At 35.5% G+C, this 26,767-nt stretch overlaps 1 protein-coding gene and 1 long non-coding RNA gene across 4 annotated transcripts in view; one reads left to right on the forward strand and one right to left on the reverse strand.

The window, feature by feature from the left end:
* The window catches only part of LOC137490644 (uncharacterized), a 127,322-nt gene that overhangs the window by 31,577 nt on the left and 68,978 nt on the right, over positions 1 to 26,767 (forward strand). The window lies entirely within an intron of this gene.
* olfm3a (olfactomedin 3a) lies at positions 830 to 25,622 on the reverse strand. Its single transcript, NM_001111172.1, is given in 6 exon segments — positions 830 to 2,739; positions 2,905 to 3,011; positions 5,864 to 6,083; positions 6,301 to 6,456; positions 14,511 to 14,654; positions 25,262 to 25,622. Coding segments are annotated over 6 exon segments (1,374 nt in total). The 5' UTR covers positions 25,331 to 25,622; the 3' UTR covers positions 830 to 2,061.

Here is a 26,767-nt window from a genome sequence, read left to right on the forward strand (position 1 = left end):
GACAAAAAATGGTTCCAGAAAATAGGTACAATAAAAAAAAAAGACAAAAAAAAAAAAAGAATAAACGATCAAGTAAATATTAGGGTGAGAATGTAGTAAAATCTGAAAACGTAGTTAAAATCAGGCTGACTGCGAACTAAACTGCAAAAAAACATACCTCCTGGGATGTATTTGGCGCTCTCCAGAAATGTATATAGGGGTACGTTTTCAGAATCAGCCTGGGTTGCAGAATAAGCTTGTAAAATGGCAGAAAAAAACAGAAAACAGGCATACTACCAAATGTCTGAATATGAATATTTCACAGTAATACTATCATAAAGCATGAATTTAACATCACTTTGTGTAGGTAAGCCTCATGGGATTGAAATGAAATGATTTGTGCTTCTTCCACTGGAAAGTTTTTCCATTCGGTTACAGAATAAGGGGCTAAAAATATCAGTGTAAGGATGGAGAATAGAAATAGTATGGCGTCCCACTGAGTTTCTCATATTTTTGCACATTCTCTGGAATTTGAAATGAGTTGCGATGTGGAGCACAATGCACTCGGTTGCTTCAACCGAAACTATCAGGTGGCTGCTGAATGTGAATATCAGTCCGTATTGGATTTGTCATCTGATAAAACAGTATTATGATGAAGAAATTATAGGCATATAGATATTGCTTCCCTGCTGAGCCATTCAATTTGTGCATTTGTGAAATAAGCCTTATTAAACTGAGGTCCAAAAAATAGCCAACTAGTTTTTTTTACACACCCATAGGAAATTGTGCTTTCATAGGAGCAATGAATAGTTCTAGTTTCCAAACTGCTATGTTCTATTTTTTTTATTTATTTATTTTTTTGTGTGGAAAAATTTCTAAAGCAGATTACTTGTAAATTATAGCTTTGAGGTATTTCATTTCAGTGAACAGTGTGATCGGATTTGTTCACAGTTGATTCTTGTGGTCTGTTTACTGAAGACATTTACTAAAAACAAGTTGTGATTTTAAGTCTTGTTACAAGCTCCTCACAAATTACAATAAAAAAAAAGTAATTAATAAATGACCATGTATAGATACACTTTGTTACAGGATTATAAAATCTGTAATATTATATAGGCAATAGAACTTCCACAATAACTTTCACATTCTGCTAGACTGTGTTGCAAGCAGCAAATATTCATAAGAAATATACTTGGTGCGATGTAGGAAACAGCAGTAGTAAATCCCTGTGGGTGATCTATTCCCAGTGCTGAATTGATGACGGTAAAAGTGCATTTAAATTCCCAGTGCCCAAGCAGACGCTTGACAGAGACATGAAGGGAGAGGAAATTGCCAAGAGGAGTTGGAATCATCCCCTCCCGGCTCCCGTGCCCTTGATCTTGATTGAAAATGCCAAAGGACAGCATTCAAAGTCATCAAGTGAGGAGGGCTGGCCGTAAATGAATGTGAACGCAGCCTCGGTCGGGCTTGTCACAATCATCAGCAAATGACCTCATTATAACCCCTGTGAATTCAGGTTGGATGCTGACAAAATTGCTCTGTGTCGCACACAGCTCCTTCCCGTGCTGTTGTTTACGTTTATGGATGTAGATTTGTGGTTATGTTCACGTTGATTTATTGTTGTTCTTTCTAGATTTAATATAAAATCTTTCCTCTCACAGTGACAATGAATGTTACAATCATTTACATAGCTTCATATTCAGAGCTCTACAGTTTGTACAACTAAACTTGACACAACAGGAGATCACCAGAGAAGTCTGGAGAAATTAAAGCCGCCAAAAGCACGTCACTATATAAGAAAATGGGATTTCTTAATATACAAAGATCACAAATAACAAATGGCGAAATAATCAGACATTCATGCAGTAGAGCAATCCGTCTGGAAAATATTGCGAGTAAGGCCTAACTTTCAGAGCAGCTATGAGCAGATGAATAAAAGAACTCAGTTCTTAATGGCGTTTCATAATTAAGTCTTTGTGTCTTATCATTCAGACTCAAACAGTGATAAAAAGGCAAGAATGTCTGTTTAACTTTGGAAAAAGAACCATGAATGAGTAGAAAACCAAATCATCCGCAAGTCCATTAGGAATCATCTTCGGTTTTGATGACATGAAAAAGCGTGACGTTGAAAATGACCTGATGTCCGTTGTTCCAAGCGTAAAGCGCTCGTTCTCGAGCATTGTAGTCGAGCATTGAGATGTGAAAGTACTGGTTGTGGAATGGGATGTCCATGTATTCGTACGTCGAGGTCTTTGTATTGTAGGAATAATACACCTTGGCTCCAGTCAAGTGGGAATTGGTGATGTAGAGCGTGCCGCAGATCATAAAAGACTCGCCTGCGTTCCTTTTGGAATATTCCGTGTTCCACGTCTGGAGAACCTCCAGCGTCTGCGGCTCCAACTGCGAAATCACAATGTTTCCTGCATTCTGATTGGTGGCATATACAGCCCACAAACCCAGCTCATCCGCCATGAGGTCGATGTCCGAAAAGCCTCCCCAGGTGTAGGGGTAGACGTTGTGAAATCCGGCGTACTCCAAGGCACGTTGGGTGAGAACCCGTCCGGTATCGAAGCTGTATTTGACAATGATGTTACTCTGCTCCTTGTTGTAGTACAGAGAGCCATTGTAGACCACGTGGTTGGTTCCGGCCCATTTAAAGGGGAGGTAATAGGTACGCGATTCTTGGCCAGCGACAAAGTCGTCAATGCTTTTATACTCTCGAACCACCTTGCTGTTGGTGTAAGTGTCCATATACCAAACCTGTAGGAAAACGACAAGAGTGAGATTGAAGTATGTAGATGAGCGGCACACTTAATTATTTTACACCTGGTGGAAAGCAGGAATTAGTAACCCAAGCCAAGAAGATTAATCAGCGATATATAGCAGAACATCCATCAGACTAGTTCCACCTCCTTCAGAACTCACCCGGTTGTTTCTTGGAGAAGCAAACGGGTCGGTCATCCAAGCACCAAACCTTGTTCCAGATGTTTTTATAGTCACAGGCCCTGTGATTTTCATTAATTTACCACAAGCTGGAAAACAAAACCTCAAAATTAATATATGTTATTATTTAACAACATTGTCTTCTTTCCCGAGAAGCAATTTCATGCTTTAAGACTTGCTTGTGAAAAACAACAGCAACTCTTAATGATGTACTAGCTTTGTGCGTTCAACCCCCAATGCAAGGATGCAATTATCAGAGATATTAATAACATATTGAAACATCTGTTAAATTTGCCTAACCAACTTATTAATATTGTAAGGCTTTTTAGCACTTCAGAATTAGGAGGGTTATTTGAGGGCCGCTTGAAATCCCATTGTTGTTTCATTGCATTGAATTAATTGAATATCCAGTGCAGACAAACTGTAGCTGGAGGTAGAAGCTGAGCTTTTATAATTTACTTTGGGCGGGATATTTTTAGTTCTAAATAAAACATCACTTTGCGACTTTATTTTAGAAGCTGTACTGTAATGTGCTTCAAGCTAATTTAATTTCAATAAATATAAATGCACAATGCCACACAAATCATAGAGGAACTTGTTTTTTAAATAAGCATTCACATACAGTACACTGCCATTCAATATCTTGAGATCAAATATTTTTATTTATTTTATTCAGTAAAGGTTCAAATGATCAAAACGGCTTCTTTTCTATTTATCAAAGAATTCTGAAAAAAGAAACCGGGAGTATGTTACATTTTAAAATATATTAAAACAGAAAAAGTTGTGTTTTTGCAGAATTTTTAGGTGTACAATAAATTGCTACTTTTTGTAAGCTCTGTCAGTAGAGCCATAAACATTCAGACAGATGCCGCTGGCTGTTTTGACCTGTCTCACATCATTTTTGAGCTTCCTGCCTGCCACGAGTGTAGCATTTTAAAGATAACATGTCACTTTAAAAACAGTCCAACTAAAGTTCAAACCCGGTTTTATTTTTCCATTCTATCACCTCCATGTATTGATGTGTTTGAGCGCAGGGGTTTATCTTCTGTAAATATCTCTATATGGAATACATTGTGAGCCTTTATTCATTTAAAATAATATAAAACTAAACTATTGTTCTATAAAATCAAATCAAAAAGCTTTCACTGTGAATAGTGCTGGACAATAAGGCCAAAAGATTAATTTAACAATGCAAATGTTTACATCAGTTGATATTGATAACCTGCAGATAGCAAATGGCAAATCTGTTTCTTTCCAAATTAAGTGAAGTTTATTTATAAACTGATTTTGAGAGGATCACATACTTATGATTGATTGCAGCTGGTCTCACATTATTCAGTTTATGATTCATCAACCAAAGATGGGTGGCACGGTGGCCCAGTGGTTAGCCAGAGTGTCACTGTTTCTAGTCCTTACCAAGCCAGTCAACGTTTTTGTGTGGAGTTTACATGTTCTACCCATGCTCGCCTGAGTTTCCCCCAAGTCCCCTGGTTTCCTCCCACCATCCAAAAACATGCAACTTAAGTTTATTGACTAATCCAAATCAGCACCATCGACATGCTCTTAGTTAGTAGTTATCTCTAGTTATCTCATAGCAATCGCCATTTTTCATTAGCTACAACAGCAAGGGAGTTTCGAGATCTACCTGAGAAAAATATCTAGTCAAATACTATTCACTGTTATCATGGCGAAGAAAAAATAAATCAGTTATTAGAAATGAATTATAAAAACTATTTAGAAATGTGTAGAAATGGAAAATCTGCTCTCTGTTAAACAGAAATTGGGGAAAAAATTAACAGGGGGGTTAATAATTCAGGGGGGCTAATAATTCTGACTTCAACTGTAGCTTTTTAACTGGATTGGTTTCAGTGTTTCTCATCTTTATCAGTGCCTTAGAGAATATCAGCACTGTTTAATCCAGATTAAAACTAAATCACCACGTCATTTATGTTCATGTTTAGGCAATCATATGATCGATTTGAGAACTATTCATATTTATACAAACCTAAACATGCGCTCTGCTGCTGATTAATGCGAAAATCAATAAATGGCAATTCATCTCAGCAGGCACCTTGATGTCTAAACTACATAAAAAGGTGCGTAATAACATGTCAAAAATGCAAATCAATTTGATGTGAATTGATTACCTTGATGTCAAAATGACATCAAATTGACATTGGTGTTAAAAAATTTTTTTGACGGCAATGTTAGATGTCAGATTGATGCAGTTTTTGTCATGAAGGTAGTTTACATGCATTGTTGAGATACAAAATAAATTAAAATTTTCTTTTTGAATCGAAATGTAGTGGTCAAAAGGGCATCAATGTGAGTGGCACAGTTGGTAGCGCTGTCACCTCACAGCAAGTAGGTTGCTGGTTCAAGCCTCAGTTGGGTCAGTTGGCATTTCTGTGTGGAGTTTGAAAGTTCTCCCCGTGTTGGCCTAGGTTTCCTTAGGGTGCTCCAGTTTCCCCTACAGGTCCAAAGACATGCACTATAGGTGAATTGGGTAAGCTAAATTGGCCATAATGTATGTGTGTGAATGAGAGTGTATGGGTGTTTCCCAATGATGGGTTGCAGCTGCAAGGACATCCGCTACATAAAACATATGCTGGAAAAGTTGGCGGTTCATTTCGCTGTGGCGACCCTTGATTAATAAAGAGACTAAGCTGAAAAGAAAATGAATGAATGAAGGGCATCAATGTGTGAATGTCAAATGGACGTTGAGATTTTGATATCATATCGATTAGCATTTTTGACATTTTTAAAATGTATTTTTGAATGTTGTTTTGACATCAAGGTGCCCTCTGGGAAGCAATGCAATTAGTTCCGCTTTGGAGCATAAACATTATATCAAACACTTGCTAATTACAGTCATCATTTTATCGCCAGCCTTTTTTTTGCTTCTACATTTCAGTTCTTATTGTAACTGGATTATACTCACTGAGTTTGCTCATGCAGTTTCGCAGACGGCTGTCTAGGTTGAGGACTCTCTGATAGAGGGTCTCGTAGTCATAAGCTCCCAGCTCTTCCTGGATGCCCGTCAGAACTGCAGACAGATTCCTGATTTCCTCTTTGAACTGAGAGATCAGCTTAGCATCTGTTTTGTACTGCTCCAGCACAGGAATCAATGGCTGGAGTTCATCCATACGATCCTTTAGCTCCTGTAGGCACACACACAGAAAAAGAGAGGCTGTTAACTTTACAGGTTGCTCCCAATAAACAGCATTTAGCTGTAAAATGCATTCCATTATGCGGTTGTTGTGAAAGCTGTTCAATTACAGGCATACATATATTTAACATGGCACATACAATATTCATGACCGATGCTGTTGATTGCATTTCTAGCAGCCGGTCTTTTGTAACCTAATAAATACGTACCTTGAAGTTTCTGGCCATTATAGTTTTCCTGTCCTCTTCAATTTGCCGGAACTTGGTCCGTAAGCCTTTCATTTGGTTTTCCATTTTCATGACATACTGGAAATCACGCTGTGTGCGCAGATTGAGGACTTCAATGGACTGAGACATGTTCTGCACCTACGTCAAGATCACAAGGTATGACGTTTGCAGTTAGCGAAACTAACGGTTGGGCTGTAATTGTACACAAATACCTACTTAAAATGTTCAGCTCAGGTCTTTCGGGTCACTCACCGGCCACTATATAAGCTACACCTGTCCAACTGCTTGTTAACGCAAATTTCTAATCAGCCAATCACATGGCAGTAACTCAGTGCATTTAGGCATGTAGACATGGTCAAAATGATCTGCTGCAGTTCAAACAGAGCATCAGAATGGGAAAGAAATGTGGCTTTGAACATGGCATGGTTGTTGGTTGACAGGCTGGTCTGAGTATTTCAGAAATTGCTTATCTACTAAGATTTTTACGCACAACCATTTTTAGGGTTTCCTGTCAGCTAAGAATTTGCACAAGCTCACCTAAAGATTGGAAAAACATTGCCTGGTCTGATGCGTCTCGATTTCTGCTGTGACATTTGGTTGGTATGATCAGAATTTGGCATCAACAACATGAAAGCATGGATCCATCCTGCCTTGTCTTAACGTTTCAGGCTGTTGGTGGTGGTGTAATGGTGTGGGGGATATTTTCTTGGCACACTTTAGGCCCATTAGTACCAATTGAGCATTGTGTCTAAGCCACAGCCTACCTGAGTACGGTTGTTGACCATGTCTATCCCTTTATGACCACGTCGTACACATCTTCTGATGTGAGATTCGCATCCTGGATGTGCAGCCAACAAATCTGCAGCTACTATGTGATGCTATAATGTCAATATGGACCAATATCTCTAAGGAATATTTCCTGTACATTGTTGAGTCTATGCCATGAAGGATTAAGGCAGTTCTGAAGGCAAAAGGGAGTCCAACCCAGTATTAGAAAGGTGTACCTAATAAAGTGGCCGGTGAGTGTATGTTTTTTGTTAAATAAACGCACAGTTTTAAACTTAAAAAGGCATCTTTGAATATATATTTTTTTGCGTATATAAATAAGCCACTGCACTGTTCAGGTTTATAGGATGTTGGTAAGGAAGAGGTTTGTTTTTCACGTTTGCTGAATCGTGGGCTGATCAGTAACTGTTGATGTGGATACACCTTAAAATGGCAAAACAGAACATTTTAACACTGACTTTTCCAAACCGGGGTAATCCTTGAAAGCGGTTATCGTCCCATGCCTAGTGTAAATGTGTACCAAACGAATGCTATGTTGTTTTACTACTGACTATGTGGAATTTTAGAAAAGTCTTCATATGCATCTTAATTTTAACAGATTAATATCAGTTCATGCTAAATCCCAAGATTAATCTTTTCAGTTAAGCTGCTTCAGTTGTATAATTTAATATCCGGCACCCTTGGGTTTTGTTAGTTTGAATAAGAAGTTTATCATTTTTATTCTGTCCATTTTATCAGGAAATTTAAACAAATAATGCTGTTTAAAGGCCCCCCGGTTTCCTCTTTACCACTAGTTACAGGACATAATACTAAATGAACATCTCATGACTTACAGTATACGTACAATGGCTCAGTTATTGTGTTGTTGCAAAACTTTTTTTAGAAGAAATATTTAAAACAATGTATCTTGATCATCCAGTCATAATAATGATTTCATAAGGACCATGTGAGATTAAACACTTGGTAATGTATTCTGAAAACTCATAATAATAATAATAATAAAAAGTGTTTTAAAGTATATTCAAGGGCTACTTCTCCCCCCAAATTAAAATGTACTCTTCATTAACAAACCTGAGCGTTCCTAACTTTTATAACTTCCTTGTTTTGTTTATTTTTATTGAAAACTGGTAGCCATTGACATCCTTAATAGGAAAAAAAGTTCTGTATATCAATGGTCATGGAGTCAGTGGCTACTGGTCAATTAAAGAAATTCCAAATAGGTTTTAAACTTAATAGGGTGACAGACATTAAAAAATGTCATATTTGGTAATATACCTTTAAAGGACACCTATTTTACCCCATTTTCAAGATTTAAGACAAGTGTTTTGGGTCTCCAGAATGTGTCTGTAAAGTTGCAGCTCAAAACACCCATCAGGTTATTTATTATATCTATCATAACATTGGAAAATTCTGCTCTCAACAAAATAGCTGTTTTTTTTGCCTGCACCTTTAATGCTGGTTCTCCCCGCCAACCGTTCCCATGTGCCTGTTAGAGTGTGCCTCAATCTCCGCCTCGGCTTCATCATATAAACAGCAGTGACAGACATGAAGGAAGCAGATCTCATGTAAATTTTGTGAGAAAAACTACAGTAAGAACTTTCCCAATGATTATTTGATGTATTTGTTGTGGAGTTAATTCAAGCTTTTCTGCAACGATGAGTCACAGACAATGTCATTACAAAGTTCACGCACACACACAGACACAGTGGACACACACAGCGCACATGTTAATCTTTGCACTGTTTTTGCATGGCTAATGTGAAAGGATCTGCGATAATATACACTGCTGTATGGATATCCGTTATGTCAATGTACAAATAAACCTGATTTAACCAACCAGGATTGAAGCATCTTCTTTTATAATTGTACTAACATGCGGCTGTGGTGATAAAGATGGTAAAATCGCTATAATTCATTACAAGCATGCACTGTTTTAAAAATGCTTTAAACTTGTAAAACTCATGATGATTACAGAGAGCTGAACAGATCTTTTAATCAGCTTTGTGGACATCCTGTCTTGTTGATATGATTATACATGTTACTACGTTAATACATGTATAACATATATGTATTATAATAATAATACACGGCTAATAATAATAATAATAATAATACAAGTTAATACATGGCTGTCAATTAATTTGGTGGACGTAGAAACCACAAACCTACGTCACGTTGAGGAGGGCCTCAAAATGAGAGGGATTTGGATCCTATTTTAATGTCAGGAAATTACAAAAAAGAGACTTATTGTCTTTATACCACCCCAATGACTGTGGACACACTATCTATACAGAGTTCTGTCCAAACAGCTCCCAAAAGACGATTTTCATCATAGGTGCCCTTTAAAGTGATTGTACAACCCCAAAATTAAAATTTACTCTTCATTAACTGAGTGTTCCAAACCCTCATAACTTTCTTTGATCTGTTTACTTTAAAGGATGTTGGAAACTAGTAGCCATTGACATCCATAATAGGAAAAAGTACTGTACATCAATGGTCATGAAGTCAATGTCTACTGGTTTTATAAAGAAACTCCAATAGGTTTGAAACAAAAAAAGTAACCCTAAGTAAAGTCATTACAGAATTGTCATATTTGTGTGAAATATCCCTTTAAAATAGTAAACGTACAGTAATATTATGCGATATATAATTCTGTAATATGTAATATTTCACAATAACTTTTTTTTTTACTGTTCCATGGCAAAGAAATGCAGCTTATGTTGATGACTACACAAAATCAAAGAAAATAAATACAAACCCCAAATTTTTAAACATTAGTGTAGATGTAAACTCATTCATTCATTTTCTTTTCAGCTTTTTAATAAAGCCCCTTTATTAATCAGGGGTCGCCACATTGGAAGGAACCACCGTAGATGTAAACTAAAGCATGTTATTTGAACCTTTGCACCAATTAATAATGAAATCCACTGAAAATTTAAATAAACCATACTCCTTTATTTGTTTTTTGTTCCATTAATCACTGGTCACTGTGGACATTTGCATGGAAGATGCATTATATAAGTGACACAATTGTGAGTAGATGAATTTATTATTGTGTAAATTAAAACTTTAGCCTCAGTGGATCTGAGTAATAAGTAATGGGAGGCACTTTTCAAAGACACCTCTCTCTGCATAAGTTGTGGATAAACTGACTACAATTAATGAATCTTTAAAAAGGTGCTGATCAAAAAAAAAAAAAAAAAAAAACCCTGAAAGGTTGCAACAATCGCACATTGTTTGTCCCCGTCAAACGGTCTGATTAGCTACCTTGACTGGGGCGCTTGAAAAGCAGAAACCCATGAATCATGAATGAGATGCGTCCTCTGTAGGCCCGCACTTTCTTTTCGGGCTATAGGGAAAACGGAGGCGTTAATAAATGTACATATCAATATTAACGGCAGTCAGGCTCCCGCTGGATTGAGGCATGTATCATTTATCATAAAATCAGGTATTAATGACCTGCATAAAATCAGCCTCTCACGAACACGGTGGAAGCACTTTTTCTGTATGTGTGTGTGTGTGTGTGTGTGTGTGTGTGTGTGTTTAAAGGTCCTAAGTGTGAATGAGATTGATAAAAGAGAAAAACCATAGGGGAGGTGAATATGTAATGTGTGATTGAGAGAAAGAGCAAAAGGACAAGTATGTGTGTGTGTGTGTGTGTGAGTGTGTTTCTGTATATGTGTGTGTGTTCATTTCAGTATTAGTGGCAGGCTACAGTAGTTCCAGTGCAAGTGTGCGAGTCCCTGAGGCAAAACAGTACATTAGTTGTCCACACAATATGTACTAGCCAAATGGTGCCGGTTTGTGTGTGCATTGATTGATAGAAAGGAGAGAAAGCAGGGAGAAAGGCAGAGAGGAAACTAAAGCTTTGGCTATTACTGGGCTTCGTGATGTTTCAAATATTTGCACTACATTTGCAATGCATGGTAAATAACATCATGATTTTACTACACATTTTTAATGGGGCCATAACATGTACAAAAACTATAAACGTTCAGTAGTTTTATTTTACCATGAGAATATTAAGACAGAAAAAATATATATATTTTGCAAATTGACATTAGAGTTACTAAGTTTAAGTAATTTCATTGAAAATATTAAGGAAAAAAGAAATCTGTGTGTATATGTCAGGGTCAGACACTTATGGGTTTCTGTGGCAAACATACAACCAAACTGAACATAAAGAGCCCCACAAATTTAAGATGGCATAAAATTAAAAATGCCAATTAAATGAAACCATAATAGTTGTAATGGATGAAGAGAAAATGCAGACAGTTCATTTTTAAGATAGGCAAAAATACATTGAAATTTATTTTAAAATAAAATACCAAATACATCACTTTTACATGTATCAAAATACACGACAAAATACAGCAGCCACAAATGTACTACAAAATACTTTAACTAGGGAGCATGACATATCTTCGCAAACCTTCCATCAATAGGCATATTGGATCAATCCCTTCACCATAAGTAAAGTTTATTTCTAAACTTATTTCAAGAGGATCACGTGCTTATGATTGCTTGCAGCCGGTCCCACATTTTTAAATTTATGATTCACCAATCAGACGATTCCTAAGCCACTATAAATACCCTAAGTTCCATATAACAGCCATCTTCGTTTTGAAGAATCCCCCCTTTCACCCTTACTCCTCCTCCTTTCCTAGATGTGTGGCACAGTGGCTCGGTAGTTAGCACTGTTGCCTCACAGCAAGAAGGTTCTAGTCCTTACCAAGCCAGCCATCCTTTCTGTGTGCAGTTTACGCGTTCTCCCCTTGCTCACTATTTTCAATTATTGTTAACTTGCTCTTAAATATACCCATACCGTTTGTCTCTTATTTTCTTTATGTGTGCATAATTTCCATCCATACTCCAACCACTGATGACCTTCTTAATCAATTTTCTGGTCTGATCTCAAGCCTAGGCAAACAACTAAAAAGGGGCAATCAGTGGCTGCATTTTTATGATGTCATCATGTAGACTTCACACAAAGTATTTTACAGTATTTTAAAATACAAAAATACAAGACACTAAAGTATTTTAATACAAAATATTAAGCCTTTTTCATAAACCCCATAAAATACAAGTTACAAAATACTATTTTGTATTTAAAATATGTATTTTTAAATACATGTATCATAAATATTGCACATCGCTCATTCATTTGTGAAATTGCGCATACATTTGTGAACTGCGTTTAGATATGTTTGAAGGGATGTATTCAAATACTATTTAAATTTTCATATTAATCTTGAGGTGGCATGGTGGCTCAGTGGTTAGCACTGTTGCCTCACAGCAAGAATATTGCTGGGTCAAGTCGTTGCTGGGCCAGTTGGCATTTCTGTGTGGAGTTTGCATGTTCTCCCTGTGCTCCGGTTTCCCCCACAGTCCAAAGACATGCACTACAGGTGAATTGTGTAAACAAAATTGGCTGTAGTGTATGAGTGCATGTGTGAATGAGAGAGCATACAGCATGGTTGTTTTGGGAGTGTATGGGGCATCCGCTGGAATAGTTGCTGGTTCATTTCACTCAACTAAGCCGAAGAAAAAGTAATATTAATCTTGAGAACGTACACAGTAGAGTAGTACAACATCAATCTTTTCATTGAAAGGTAGTTTTGTAATACTTCTAAGAGAAAAATACAGCTTTCTGAATCTGTTGAAAAAGACTAATCAAACAACAAGCAGCTTTGACTACAACCTGTGCGATCACTGTAAATAAAGTATTTATCAGTGTAAATTATCAGTGTTGTCAATTAAATAATCATTGTTTAGGTTGCAGACATTTTATTACATACAGTTAAAGTCATAATTGTAGCCCTCCTGAAGTATTTACCCCCCTGTACACCTTTTATTAAAAATATTTATACAAAAAACTTTTATTTATTTATTTTTATTTTTTTTACCACATTTCTGAGCATAATAGTTTTAATAAATAATTTCTAATTAATTATCTGATTATTTTTATCTTTGATGACCGTACATAATATTTTACTAGATATTTTTAAGATACTAGTAATAAGCTTAAAGTGACATTTAAAGGCTTAATTAGGTTAACTAGGCAGGTTATATGGTAATTAGGCAAGTCAAAGTATACAATGGTTTGTTCTGTAAACCATTAAAAAATTATTTTGCTTGAAGGGGCTAATAATATTGACCCTAAAATGGCTTTGAAATTCTAAACTGCTTTTATTCTAGCTGAAATAAAACAAGCAAGACTTTTTCCAGAAGAAAAAATGTTATAGGAAATACTGTGAAAAAATCCTTGCTCTGTTAAACATCATTTGGAAAATATTTGAAAATGAAAAAAGGAAGGATAATAATTTTGACTTTACTGTATATTAAATAGCAAACCAAAACATTTCTGCCTTTTCATAAAATGCAAGCTCATGTCTATGAAAGAAGAACATATAATAATTTTGCACAAAATCTGATTATGTTATTAATAACAGATGCATTAGATTGTTTACTTTATTCTTTTTTCCTGTCAATAGACACTTATTTTGATTTATTTTGAAAGAAGTAGATGAACTGACATGTTGTAAATCCAGCAGCTCAATTCTCTTCACTGGAGAACACAGGGCTACAGTTTGGAAAAAATAAAAGTGATGCCTTTAAAATAATGAAAGTATGTAAAACGTGCACGTGAAAGGGTTAAATTAACAAGATCAACTTTGCTTTACAACCGAAAATGCATTTCTTTGGTGCAATTCTCCAGCAAGTCATATGCGGTGCCGGTGACTTCTTTATACAGAGTAAAGTGTCCTGAAGGACATGTTCAAAAATTCATTTTAAAAATGAGCTTCAACCTGTAAGTACAATATTTAACAAAGAAATACTCTGTCGTAAGTGCAAATCATCTGATTTGAGTGAGAATCCCAACTCCTTGACAATATAAATGACTTTAAATGCAGCAATTTCATGGCACCCCCCCACCCTTTAACCAATAATAAATATTTAAGTTAAATGGAGCAGCCAATAAGATTTTAAAATAGTCAATGCTGAAAATGCTCACTGATTGAGTTCAGTGCACTCACAAATTCCCTCATAATAGACAACAAAGAGATGAAATGATGAAAGTATGAGAGTCCTACAGAGAGACTAGTTAAAGAAACATTTCTTATTAACACTGCTATTGAAACCACTTTTTTCCAGGATGCTTTGATGAATTGATAGTTCAAAAGAACAGCGTTTATTTGAAATATTTTGAAATGTTTTGCATTAGTCTAAAAATCTGCATTCACTTCAGTGCATTTCATTTATTGCTGAAAATCTTACTGATGTCAGAGCTTTCAACTGGGTGTAAATATGAAAACATTTTCAGTATACAATTTGTGATATATATTATATAAATCAGAAAAAAAAGAAAGCAGAGCAGAAAATAAAAGTGTGTTTATGCAGAAGACCTTCTCCAGCAGCTGTCGGAGCTGTCGGCTCTTGGCATCCCTGGAGCAGAGGTTTTGTTCCGGTGCGACCACAGTGCAGATACAGCGTCCGTCTGCATCCTGTGCCGAACTGTACACCTGCCATCCTTCCTTAGGACCTATCGTCTGCACAAACACAAACACACACATACTTGAAAAAACTAGCTCACCCAGCAAAGACATTTCTACCATTCACTCTCATGTCAGAGTTGTGTGGATTTCATTGTTCAGTTTCAATGAGAAGTTTTATGGGCTTTTCCAGTGAACAGACCTTAATGCCTCAAAAAGGAAACATTTGTAGGGGAAAAGCACTTTTCATTGATCTAATTTTGAGTTGTGTAGTAACTTTGGGCAAGAAAAATTAACATTTAGTGTTCATTTAATCCTCTTCTATAATCTATATTTTCTTCTGTCTTCTTCTTCTTATTTTTATTAGGGACTGAGTGCCAAAATGGTGCGAAGGCCCTATTGGAATTGCTCTTTTTCTACGGAATGAATTGCGATTTTGAGGGTCTAAACATAATCGAAACCTCACAAAAAACTTTCACACGCCCCAAAAGTGGGTAAATTTACATTTGTTATAGGGAAGTGGAACACATTTGACATGCACATTTGACAGACTGACCCCTGGACTATGATTCACACACGCATACAAAAATTGGCACACACATCAAACATGCCAAGCCCAAAAAAAAAAGTCTCTTGGAGCGAAATCTCAAACCCAACAGGAAGTAAGGTATTATTAACTTCCTCTGCCGAAAAAGTGCCATTTTTGCTATTTCCGGGCATTGTACTTTAACAAACTCCTCCTAGGGATTTTATCAGATCAACACTAAAATTGGATATTGTCATCTAAAGGCCTGTGCGATGTTAAATTGCGAAGATCTAGAGTTTTCGTTGAAGAGTGTGTTCGTAGTGGCATCTCAAACTTTTATTCGCCACAAAACAGTAAGTTGTTATTACTCAGGCATACATTGCCTGATCTGCCTTAAAATCAAAACCTTTGATAAAAGTCCTGACCTGAACACGTTTACATGCCAATATCCAATCACAGTTATAGCACCACCTGCTGGCAACAGGAAATGACATGCTTTACACTGTAAAAAAAACATATTTTTTTTCGTATCAGCACCATATTTGGCTGGTGGTATCTGAAAGCTCTAGTGAAGATAGATTGTGAAGATCTAAAGTTTTCAATTAAGGGCTTGTCTGTGGTGTCCTGACAAACTTCAGTGTTTCGCAATGGAAGAGGAAGCATTTATAACTGAACTACACAATGTCCGATCTGCCTCAAATAGTTGATAAAATTCTTTTTAAGAAGACATCTACATGCCAATATTGAGTCACAGTTATTGCACCAGCTGCTGACAGGAGGAAGTTTAAAAGTGGCATAAATCTGTGATTTTTCTCACTGTTTTTTTTAGTATATCAGATTAAATTATTATTGGCAACTGTTATGTCATCCTAAGGCAACCTGCGTGAGCCCGAGTGCAAGGTCCCTTTCATCGCTGCTTACAGCTTTGATTACTATTGTTATTTATTGATTAAAATATTAGTGTGTCAGTTAACTAAATGAGCAATTCTGTGAACTGCATTAGGTTTCAATCAATACAAATCAAAAAGAAATCATCCGAATTTAAAAAGAATTTTAATGTCATGAAAACGTCATGGAAAACTAGGGCAAATCTCAAGATTTTCTGTTTTCTCCATATTTGACACACATGGCTATCATGCAGTTTTTGACTTCAAAAGACTCAATATTTCCAAAGTCATATAGACCACTTTTATGCTGCTCATGCATCCTGTTTAAAGCTTGAAAGCTTATAATCCACAAAAGAAAAAAAGTCATTGTGGCTTGGATTGACACGAAGGTTGAGTGAACTATTGCATTTTTATTTCTGGAGTAGCTTTCCCTTTACTCGTCATTCAACTTATTTTATTGCAATATTGTCAGATAAAAATTTGACTTGCACTTTATCCACTGAACAAATTCAATGCAACATTGTTATATGTATTTTTTCACTCATGTACAGCCTTGAGATCACAATTAAAGGGATCGTTTACTCAACATTCCCTCGTCAAAAACCTGTTTGTGTTTCTTTTTTTTCGTTTAACACAAAAGAAGTTACTTTAAAGAAATTAAATGTCAGAAACCTGGGTGGCACGGTGGCTCAGTGGTTAGCATTGTCGCCTCACAGCAAGTAGGTCACTAGTTTGAGTCCTGGCTTGTCCATTTTGCGATTGGAGTTTGCATGTTCTCCCTGTGTTTATGTGAGTTATTTCTGGGTGCTCCGGTTTCCCCCACAATCCAATTCACCGATTTCACTAAATTGTCTGTAGTGCATGTGTGTGAATGAGTGTGTGTGGATTTTTCCCAGAGTTGCAGCTGGAGGGGCATCTGCTGTGTAAAACATATGCTGGATAAGTTGGCAGTTCATTCCGCTGTAGTGATCCCTAATAAATAAGGGACTAAGTTGAAGAAAAATGAATGAATGAATAAATGTGTGTGTGAATGTGAGAATGTATGAGTGTTTCCCAGTACTGGGTTGTAGCTGTAAGGGCATATACTTGTACTGAAAACTGTTTCTTGTGCATTAATTCAACATTTAATAATAATTTCTGAATGACTCTGAGACACTGAAGTAGCGTAATGACAAAAGCTTTAAACAAGAATAAATAATATTTTAAACATGAAAAACAATTACTTTAATTCAAAATAATATTTTAAGATATTTGTTCCAAATGCATGGTATAAATCAATTCCTCAGGCCATAGTTTAGTAGTTGGAGGATTAACCTTTTTCCAGAGCAATTATAACAGCTTTCTAGCTGTTATCAAACAATATGTAAGGATTTTTTGTTGTGCACCGCTCAATGAATATGTATGATCTGAATGTCCTAATATATAGTAATGAGCACATGGTCAGAACCCAATGGTACACCAAGGAGATTTGAAAGCACTATAAAAACCTCATCCCAGAATCCCTGTGTTTTATTAAATGTACATTTTTTAGGTGAACCATCCCTTTAAATCCTACCATTATGTTCAATATTGAGCCTCTGAATGCTTTGCAAACTGTTAAAGACATACTTTTGCGGTCTGTAACACTCCAACAGACACTTAGATGTCAGCTTCTCCAGGGATGAGTTAAATAAATAGGTTAGATCGCCAAGTAGACCACATTATAAACCTTCTTTTATCTATTGGAAATCTGTCTAACACTGGACCCGAGTGCGTGTGACATCAAGAAGTGGGCGTGTCCCTGTCAGTCACAGTAATGCCAGTGTTCTCTCGCTCTAATCCACTTGCGCTGTAACTGATCCAATTCCCCAGCTTTGATGTATAATTTGTACAGTCGAGTCTGGGAGTTGATATGCGAGACACATAACTGTGCACTCAACGGATCCACAAATACAAGCTTGAAAAAAAAAAAATAAACAAAAACAAAGGAAGAAGGAACTGGGATAGATGAAGGAAATGATAAAGAGAAGATAGGGAGGTTTTGAGGATTCACCTGAGAGCACAAACTGATGCGTTTTTCTGCCGGGGACAGAGACATCCTGTGTTTTGCATGCACTTGCACACTTCTCTCTCTGACTCTTGAGAACTGTTTGTGCTTATTTTTATATTGTGCATTTCACATCCCTTTTAGCAGCTCAAACACACAAAACCTTAATATGGCTTCGACTTGCATTTTAGACCGTATTGCTAGCTACTTTTAGACAGTATTGCTCCACTGACAAGCATACAAGCAAACCCTAAGGCAGTGTTTCCCAAGCCTGCTCCTGTAGGCACAACAACAGTACACATTTTCAACCTCTCCCTAATTGAACTCACCTGAATCAACTCATAAAAACATTAGAAAGAGACTCTAAAGTCTGAAATGAATTGGTCAGATAAGGGAGACATCCAAAATATGAACTGTTGGTGTGCCTTTAGGAACAGGGTTGGGAAACACTCCCCAAATGTTAGTGAATTATTATTGAACAAATATAATTAGTGCATTGAATTACTGAACTTTTTGTGTCCCTGAATGAATCTTATAGAAGAATTAGTTGCATAAAAGGTGGTTCGTTCATAAGAATGCCACTAGTAATTCCTAACTGAATGAATGTGTTAATGAATAATTTACTTAAATGATTTAATGATTAAAGACCATTACATATTTTGGTTCTGAATGGTGTTTAGAAATAAATGTTCAATCAATTGACATGAATTCAGAGAATATAACTTGCTTAGTTCAGGAAATAATTGGTGTTTTTAAACAGATTAGTTTTATGTATGATTTAACCCTTTTGCACTGTTCAAATTTAATACCCTTTTGTGATGTTCGGGATGAAAACATCCACTAAATTAAACTGCTGAAAAAATGCACCAGATAAATTATTATTATAATTTTTTTTTTTTGCATAAACCTGTTGATCAACCTCAGTCCTGATCAAAACTATTAAATTGTTTAGAAAATTACAGTATTTTAACTCTTTATTTGGCAAGTTTACAAATTATGTCACTGATTTGGTAAAACAAACACACAGAATTACATATTTTCATTACAAAAAAGTTCTGAAAGCTGAGATGCATATTTAGATTTTCTCAGAAACATTAAGGTTAATGCATAAAGGTCACACACATACACACACTTTACTTCGCAGTTACACTCTATAGAAAATCCAGAGAAGTTTTTATTTTATTTTATTTATTTATTTTTTTTGCTCAGGCCTATCTAAAGAGTTAATGGCGCCAACTGATGATCAACAGTAAAAAGTTAAAAGTTTTATCTATCTGGACATAAAAAAGGCTAGTAAATTTGCCCAGAATGTATTGCTGAGAGTTATTTTTTATTCAATACATTTTCTCAAAATGTGTGTTAAAATAAAATTTGTGACCAAAAATCATTCTGAGAGTACAAACATAGAAAAAAGCTATGGTCAAATTGAGACACTAGATCACCCCAAAGTGGACGAAAACATCCCCAACAGTACATAAGGGTTAATGAGTTTACATAAAGATTGCAACAATTCAATCCTAAATAAACCAGTTTTGAACAAAATAATTGACTTGCACATAAAAATGGTTGTTATTTAGTTTTAAAATGAATTTGTGTTTTTGAATGAATTAGTTTGGTGACATGAAGATGGGGGCTAGTTTAGTTCCTGAATGAATCAATGTGACAATGAATTGTTTATGAGTATGATTCAATAATTTACACCTGCTTCAAATGTTATCACTCGATTGAATGGGCATTATCAGTGGTTATCAGCTGTAAGATATGGGCCAGCAGGGGCCTTTTGCGCCTTCCAGTAGGCTTTTATCATCCATCCACATGGTTAATAAGCTATACTAATAGAGAAAACTCCAGCTCCAGATGTGTTTTCACATTACTGTGACAGTTGGGTTTAGCGTTGGGGTAAGGGTAGACATTAATAATTCAATTAATGGGAATTCTTTTTATAAATAACAAATAATTCTAGCTAACTTCAGTTAATTTAGTTTCTAAATAAATGTGTTTTAGAATAAAGCAATTGGGTAGAATGATTGACATGCACATGAAGATAAGGACTAGTTTTGTTTCTGAATGAATCAATGTGTTAATAAATAATTTATCTGTATGATTCTATGATTTACCCTTAAAGACCATCACATATTTTGGTGTTTTGAAAAAAAGGTTGAATTGATTGACATGAATGTGAAGAATATAACTAGCCTAATTCATGAAATAATTGGTGTTTTAAACAAATCAGTTACATGTATGATTCAATGAGTCTCCACAAGTAACAGTTCAGTCAATGAACCAGTTTTAAACAAATTCAACGACTTGAACATAAATGGCCGTTAGTTCAGTTTCGAAATGAATTTTTGTTTTGGAAATAATTGATTGGGTGAAATTATTGACTTGCACATGAAGATGGGGACTAGTTTAGTTCCTGAATGAATCTGTGTTGGATCAAGGTTGAATTGATTGACATGAATGTGAACAATTTAACTAGCTTAATTCCTTAAATTATTGGCATTTTTAAACAAATTGGTTATATTTATGATTCAACCAGTCTTTGCAAAGATTGTAACATTTCAATCCAAAAATAAACCAGTTTTGGACAAAATATTTGACTTGCACATAAAGATGGTTGTTAGTTTCGTTTCGAAATGAATTTGTATTTTTGAATGGACAGATTTGGTGGTCGTTTATGTGTATGATTCAATACTTGCTCAAAAAGACTATTATAAATTTTGGTTCTGAGAAAAAAAAAAGAAGGTTGAATTGATAAACATGAGTGTGAAGAATATAACGACCTTTATAATTGGCGTTTTTAAACAAAACGGTTATATCTATGATTCAATGAGTCTTCATAAACAAACAATTCAGTCAATTAATTAGTTTTAATCAATCAATAATGATTTGATTAGGTGAAATAATTGACATGCACATGAAGATGAAGAAAGAAATGGTTAGAATGAATCGTTTATTTGTATTATTCAATGACTCATTCATAAAGACAGTCACGTTTTAATTCTGAATCAGTTGGGATTTGACTACTCAATTATTAGAGTGTATAATTCATCACCTTGATGATAATTCAATGACCTTCCTGCACTCAAAAAACAAATTTTGCCAAGTTCCTAATTACTTGTTACTTATTTAAAATGCGCAGAATCATCACAAGTTTTTTCGGGACAACTTAAATGTTTTATGTTTAATCCAATTAAATATGTAAAAAACAATTAAGTTAATCAGTTTGTGTTGGGGGAACATGACGGAATTGAGTAAAAACCATACAGAATTCTTTACAGTGTACTATGTTTTTGAATGAATCAGTGTTTTTGAACTAACCAATTGAATGCATGATGACTCACTTATGAATATGACCAATATGTTAGTTCTTCTATTCACCAGTGTTTTGAAAAAATCAGTTGTTGAGTTGATTTGCTCATAGATGTGATTACATTTCACCACCTACTGATAAAACTGTTTCATTTACCTGAAGACTAACTGTCTCACTACTTCACTATTGCACAGACTGACGGCCTTTCTACACCAGAAATGCAATTGCTTCTATTTTGCATGGCAATATTTTCCTTAATAGAGTAATTTATGATAAATGCAGTGCAAGGCAGTTCTACATTTACCGTACCTTACATCACAACATCAGCAGTATCTCAGCAAAGCACTTCGCTCACGCAATGATTGATTCCTTAAAAGCCAACATTCGCATCCACTTCCATTTAGGTTTGTTGATGAAAAATGACACACATCACACAATACAGAGAAAACATTTTGAGAACACAGACTACATCATTATAAAAGGACAGGAGATGGAGGAATATATATCGAACATATACAGTACGGCTTCTGATGATCATGTTTTTTAAATGGACCCACATTTCTGTCCTGATGGTGGAGATCACAATGTTTTCTACAGTGTGTGTTTTGATGACTAAAGTCACATAGTTATTTCAAAAGTTTGGGTGTGGGGTATGTAAAGTTGTATATGAATTTGGAGATGTGCTGCTCACAGTAGTTCATCTGATAATTGCGATAATTAAACACAGCAGAACAATCCTCAAATCCTTTGTTCTCAGTAGTATTTGGTGATGTTCATGCTTTGAATCAATGGCTGATGATCAACCACTGGGGGAAAAAAACATTAGATCATGCATTCATTTTCCTTCAGCTGGTCTCTATTTCAGAGGTTGACAAAGCGGAATAAGCCGCCAATTATTCCATGTTTTACATAGCAGATGCCTTTTTAGCTGCAACCCAGTATTGGGAAACACCCATACACACTCATTATCTCTCTCTCTCTCAGGCACACACACACTCATCAACTACAGACAATTTATAGCTTACCCAATTCACCTTTAGTGCATGTCTTTGGACTGTGGGGGAAACTGGAGCACCCGGAGGAAACACAGGGAGAACATGCAAACTCCACACAAAAATGCTAACATTGGATCATTCATTCATTCATTCATTCATTTTCTTTTTGGCTTAGTCCCTTTATTAATCAGGGGTTGCCACTGCGGAATGAACTGCCAACTTATACAGCATATGTTTTATGCAGCGGATGCCCTTCCAGCTGCAACCCATCACTGGGAAACATCCATACACTCTCATTCACACACATATACTATGGACAATTTAGCTTACCCAATTCACCCATAGCACATGTCTTTGGACTTGTGGGGGAAACTGGAGCACCCAAAGGAAACCATCTTGAACACGGGGAAAACGTGAACTTCACACAGAAATGCCAACTGACCCAGTCGAGGCTTAAACCAGCCACCTTCTTGCTGTGAAGCGAACGTGCTACCTACTGCGCCACCATGCGCAAGTTGATCCCAACATTGGATCAACTTAAACTAGTTATTTTAGGTTGTTACACCTAGAAGTTTACGTTTTTGTCAACTTTTTAAGTTACTGAAGACTAAAATAAGGGTTTCCACAGTATTTAAATGTATTTCAAAATTGATTAGGTAAACTAGGCAGGTTAGGGTAATTAGGCAAGTTATTGTATAATGATGGTTTGTTTTGTAGACTATCGAAAAAAAAGGCTTAGAGGGGCTAATAATTTTGACCTTAAAATGGTTTTTAAAAAATTAAAACTGCTTTTATTCTAGACGAAATAAAACAAGAACTTCTCCAGAAGAATAAAATATCAGACATACAGTGAAAATTTCCTTGCTCTCTTAAACATCATTTAGGAAATATTTAAAAAAAATAATAATAATTCAAAGGGGGCTAATAATTCTGACTTCAACTGTACAGTATATCTACATATATGCTGTGATTTTCATGCATTTACTGTTGTTAGACTAAATAGTCAGCAAACAAGTCAGCATATCCAAATATGAATGTCATATCAAAGGCTACATCGATATTTTATGGATGTATTCTTTGTCAGATGATGAAAAAAAAAACTAATTAGCAAACCTAATACGACAATCAATCAATACATGACTGAATTGACTTTTCCATTCAAACCCACAACAAAAAGTGTCCTGCTACAACACCAAACACTGAATGCTAAATGAGCTTAGGGTTTGTATCATTATGGATCCCTCCACCGACATTAGAAAGCTGTATCCCGTAGGTGTGTAATGCAATTTGTCACCATAAAAAGCGCATTTCAGCACGTCAAATTAATCATCATAAATCACTTATCCCACAAGCAACAACAATGCAATTAGAAGCCCATTACGTTAACGTCCATTCACTTTCTTAGTCAACCATCTCCAACGCCCCTCTTGCATTGTGTTTGTGTTCATTTTGGACTTTCAAGACTTCAAATGTAGAGGTCAAAAAGCCAGGATGGAGGTACTAGGCACGTTATTCAATGGTTAAATGAACTGTTTCGACAAAAAAGCAATTGACTGTCTAGTCCATGCAGACATGTCTGTATGTGATTAGTTCACTTCAGCACCACGGCAGTGTGGACAGCTCCTGTCCGCCTGTGACTAAACACCCAAAGCACATCACCACACTCGTTTTAGCACTTGTTACATCTTGTCAGGATGATTTTAAATGAAAATGTCACTGTATTTAAGGATTTTTGCGTTGTTTTAAAGGCTATAATCAACCCAAAATAAATTGGTCAAGCAAATCCAACATAATGCAAATGAGCAGTTTTAAATTTACATGCATTTCCTTGTTGTTTAGTTCCATTTCTCCCCTAGTTTGCACTGGGGTGTGAATAATTATGTTTGCATTGCTTGACCACTATAAATATGCTGCTGTTATGACTTGTTTGTCCATTTAAAATGAGTAGATTGTTATAACATTGTCCTGTTTCATTGGGTTCCATGCATTTTTGTTTATATTTATTTGATGAGTATTCAGATTTAGTGTGTCAGATTTAGTCTGACAATGATTTGATTAACATCTAATATAGCACGATCAAAAATATTCTTAGCCTAGTGATTAATTAAACATAATTAAACAATTACATAAACATTAAACGAATTCTCTAGATTTTTTTTTTCCGCCCGTGATATTATTTTTTAATTATAGCTTAGGTTCAGTTTTTAGTTGCTCTCTAAATAAACATACATTTTCTAGAGCCATATTTGTTTTTAATATATTTATTTTAGTTAAAATTGCTGTTGCTTATTTTAACACATTTATATTCTTTTTATTTTCAGCCAATTTGATTAATACTTTTGTTTATTAATTAATATATTTCATTTGATCTGGATATACTGCATCATTTTCCCAGTGACAGGTTATTTTGCTTATTAACTGTGGTGGGCAGTGGACCAGAATTTAGCAATACACCATTATACACTCACTGGCTGGTGAAATCAAATCATAAGTATGCATTTAATGAATCCACACAGGCAACATTTTATTTATTTATTTTCTCAAATAGACGATTATTATTCCAAATGCCTTAAAGTAATTGCTGCATGTCGTTTTACCTTTTTGCAACTCCCCAATGCATTCCTTGGAGATAACTGGAAAACAACTGGAAACCCAAATGTAGCTTCATGCTTGAATGAACCAAAGTTTATTATCCGCTATAGTTTTGTATTCCTTTTACACGAGCTACACGTATTATCTTATGCGTAATACATACAGAAAAGCATATGGAATGATCAACACCTTCGCAGTTAAATTTTAAAACATTATAATGCATTTCCCATTAAGCCATATGCAATCTATTTCAAAAAAGCCCACACTGGAAAATAAAAACATTCTCGTGAAATCTTTTAGCTTGCAACTCGTCGCATCAACTTACCATGGATGGGTACAGTCCGAAGACAATGAGGAAAAGCAGGGGATTTAATGCGCCGAACAGAAGGATCATGCTGTCACTGCTCTATTGCACTTTTCTGGCGTTAATATCGCGTTCTCGGCGTGGCAGATGATGCCCGAGCAGTACAGGGCGGATAGATCCACATTCATTACCGAGCTGCTCCGCCGCGCGAGCTCCCGCGTGCAGCCAATACTGAGCGCGCGCTGTCCAAAGTTACGACCGCGCGCATGAGAGAAGACACTGAAGAACATCCAACACTACCAAGGCGACCTCAACAGCGGATGTGACATCATTTGATTATTTCAAACGTGAACTTGTTGAGGTGCGTTGTTGGGGAGTGAATGAAGACACTGCAGCATCGACAAACATTATAGTTGCGACGCATGCTGCGTTTTTAGCTTGAAATGCTGTTGCTGTCGTAGTTGGTTCTTCGAGAGCAAGAGAAAGTACGTACACGGCAAACTTTCATCTGCAAATCCACACTGTTTATTTTGGGGTTAAAATGCCTGACACAACATAAATAATAATATCAAATAATAACAATATAGAATCTAACTTTTTAGCCTCAAAGATGAAATTAATAACAACCAAAAATAATAATGGTCACACTTTATGTTAATGTACAATTCACGCTACTAACAAACCATTTACTAAGACGTTTAGCTCAATCAACTGTAGAATTAGATCATACTTTAGGTATTGAGAGCCAATATCTTACAAATAAGAAGGCAATAATCCAGTAGTTAATAGGGGTGCTTAAATTAAAGTGTTACCAAATAAAGAGCAAATAATAAATGTCATTTCGATGAACAAGTTTTAGACCATTTTCTAATAAAATTAACATTAACTGTAACTTGAAGGGATTTTTTTTATCCATAAATAAATATTTTGTCACAATTTACTCATCCTCAAGTGGTTCCAAACTTTTATGAGTTTCCCATTTTTTTTTCCAGTTAAAAACAAAAGAGGTTGTTTTGATAAATTTTAGAAACCTGTAACCATTGACTTTCACAGTAGGAAAGAAAAATACTATTGAGGTCAGTGGTTACAGGTTAATAACAATAATTTTCTTAAATAAATGATTTTGTGTTTAGTAGAACAAAGAAACAGGTTTGTGACAAGTTGAATAAATGATGGCAGAATTCTCAGTTTTGGGGTTATCTACCCCTTTAATGTAAAAAAACAAAAATATGTAGCAAAGTTAATCGGACACCACAATTTTTAAAACAATGACATGTCTTTTATCATAGAAACAGCATGTAACCAACAAATATGTGTGATTTTGCAGAAAAAAATATTGTTAAAGTTACATGTAGAAATGCTGTAAGTGGAAGTGTGGAAACATTTGAAAAGAGATTTCCTTTACTTTACTTTTTTTTACATGTCTTTACTTTTAACATGATAGTTTATTATTTAATTCAATTAATGATTAATTACATAATTATGTTACTTGTAGTGCATAAAACTTTCTGGTGATGGCAACACACA

The sequence above is a fragment of the Danio rerio genome, chromosome 24 (genome assembly GCF_052040795.2).
Source record: "Danio rerio strain M-AB ecotype USA chromosome 24, GRCz13ab, whole genome shotgun sequence".
Classification (NCBI taxonomy): domain Eukaryota; kingdom Metazoa; phylum Chordata; class Actinopteri; order Cypriniformes; family Danionidae; genus Danio; species Danio rerio.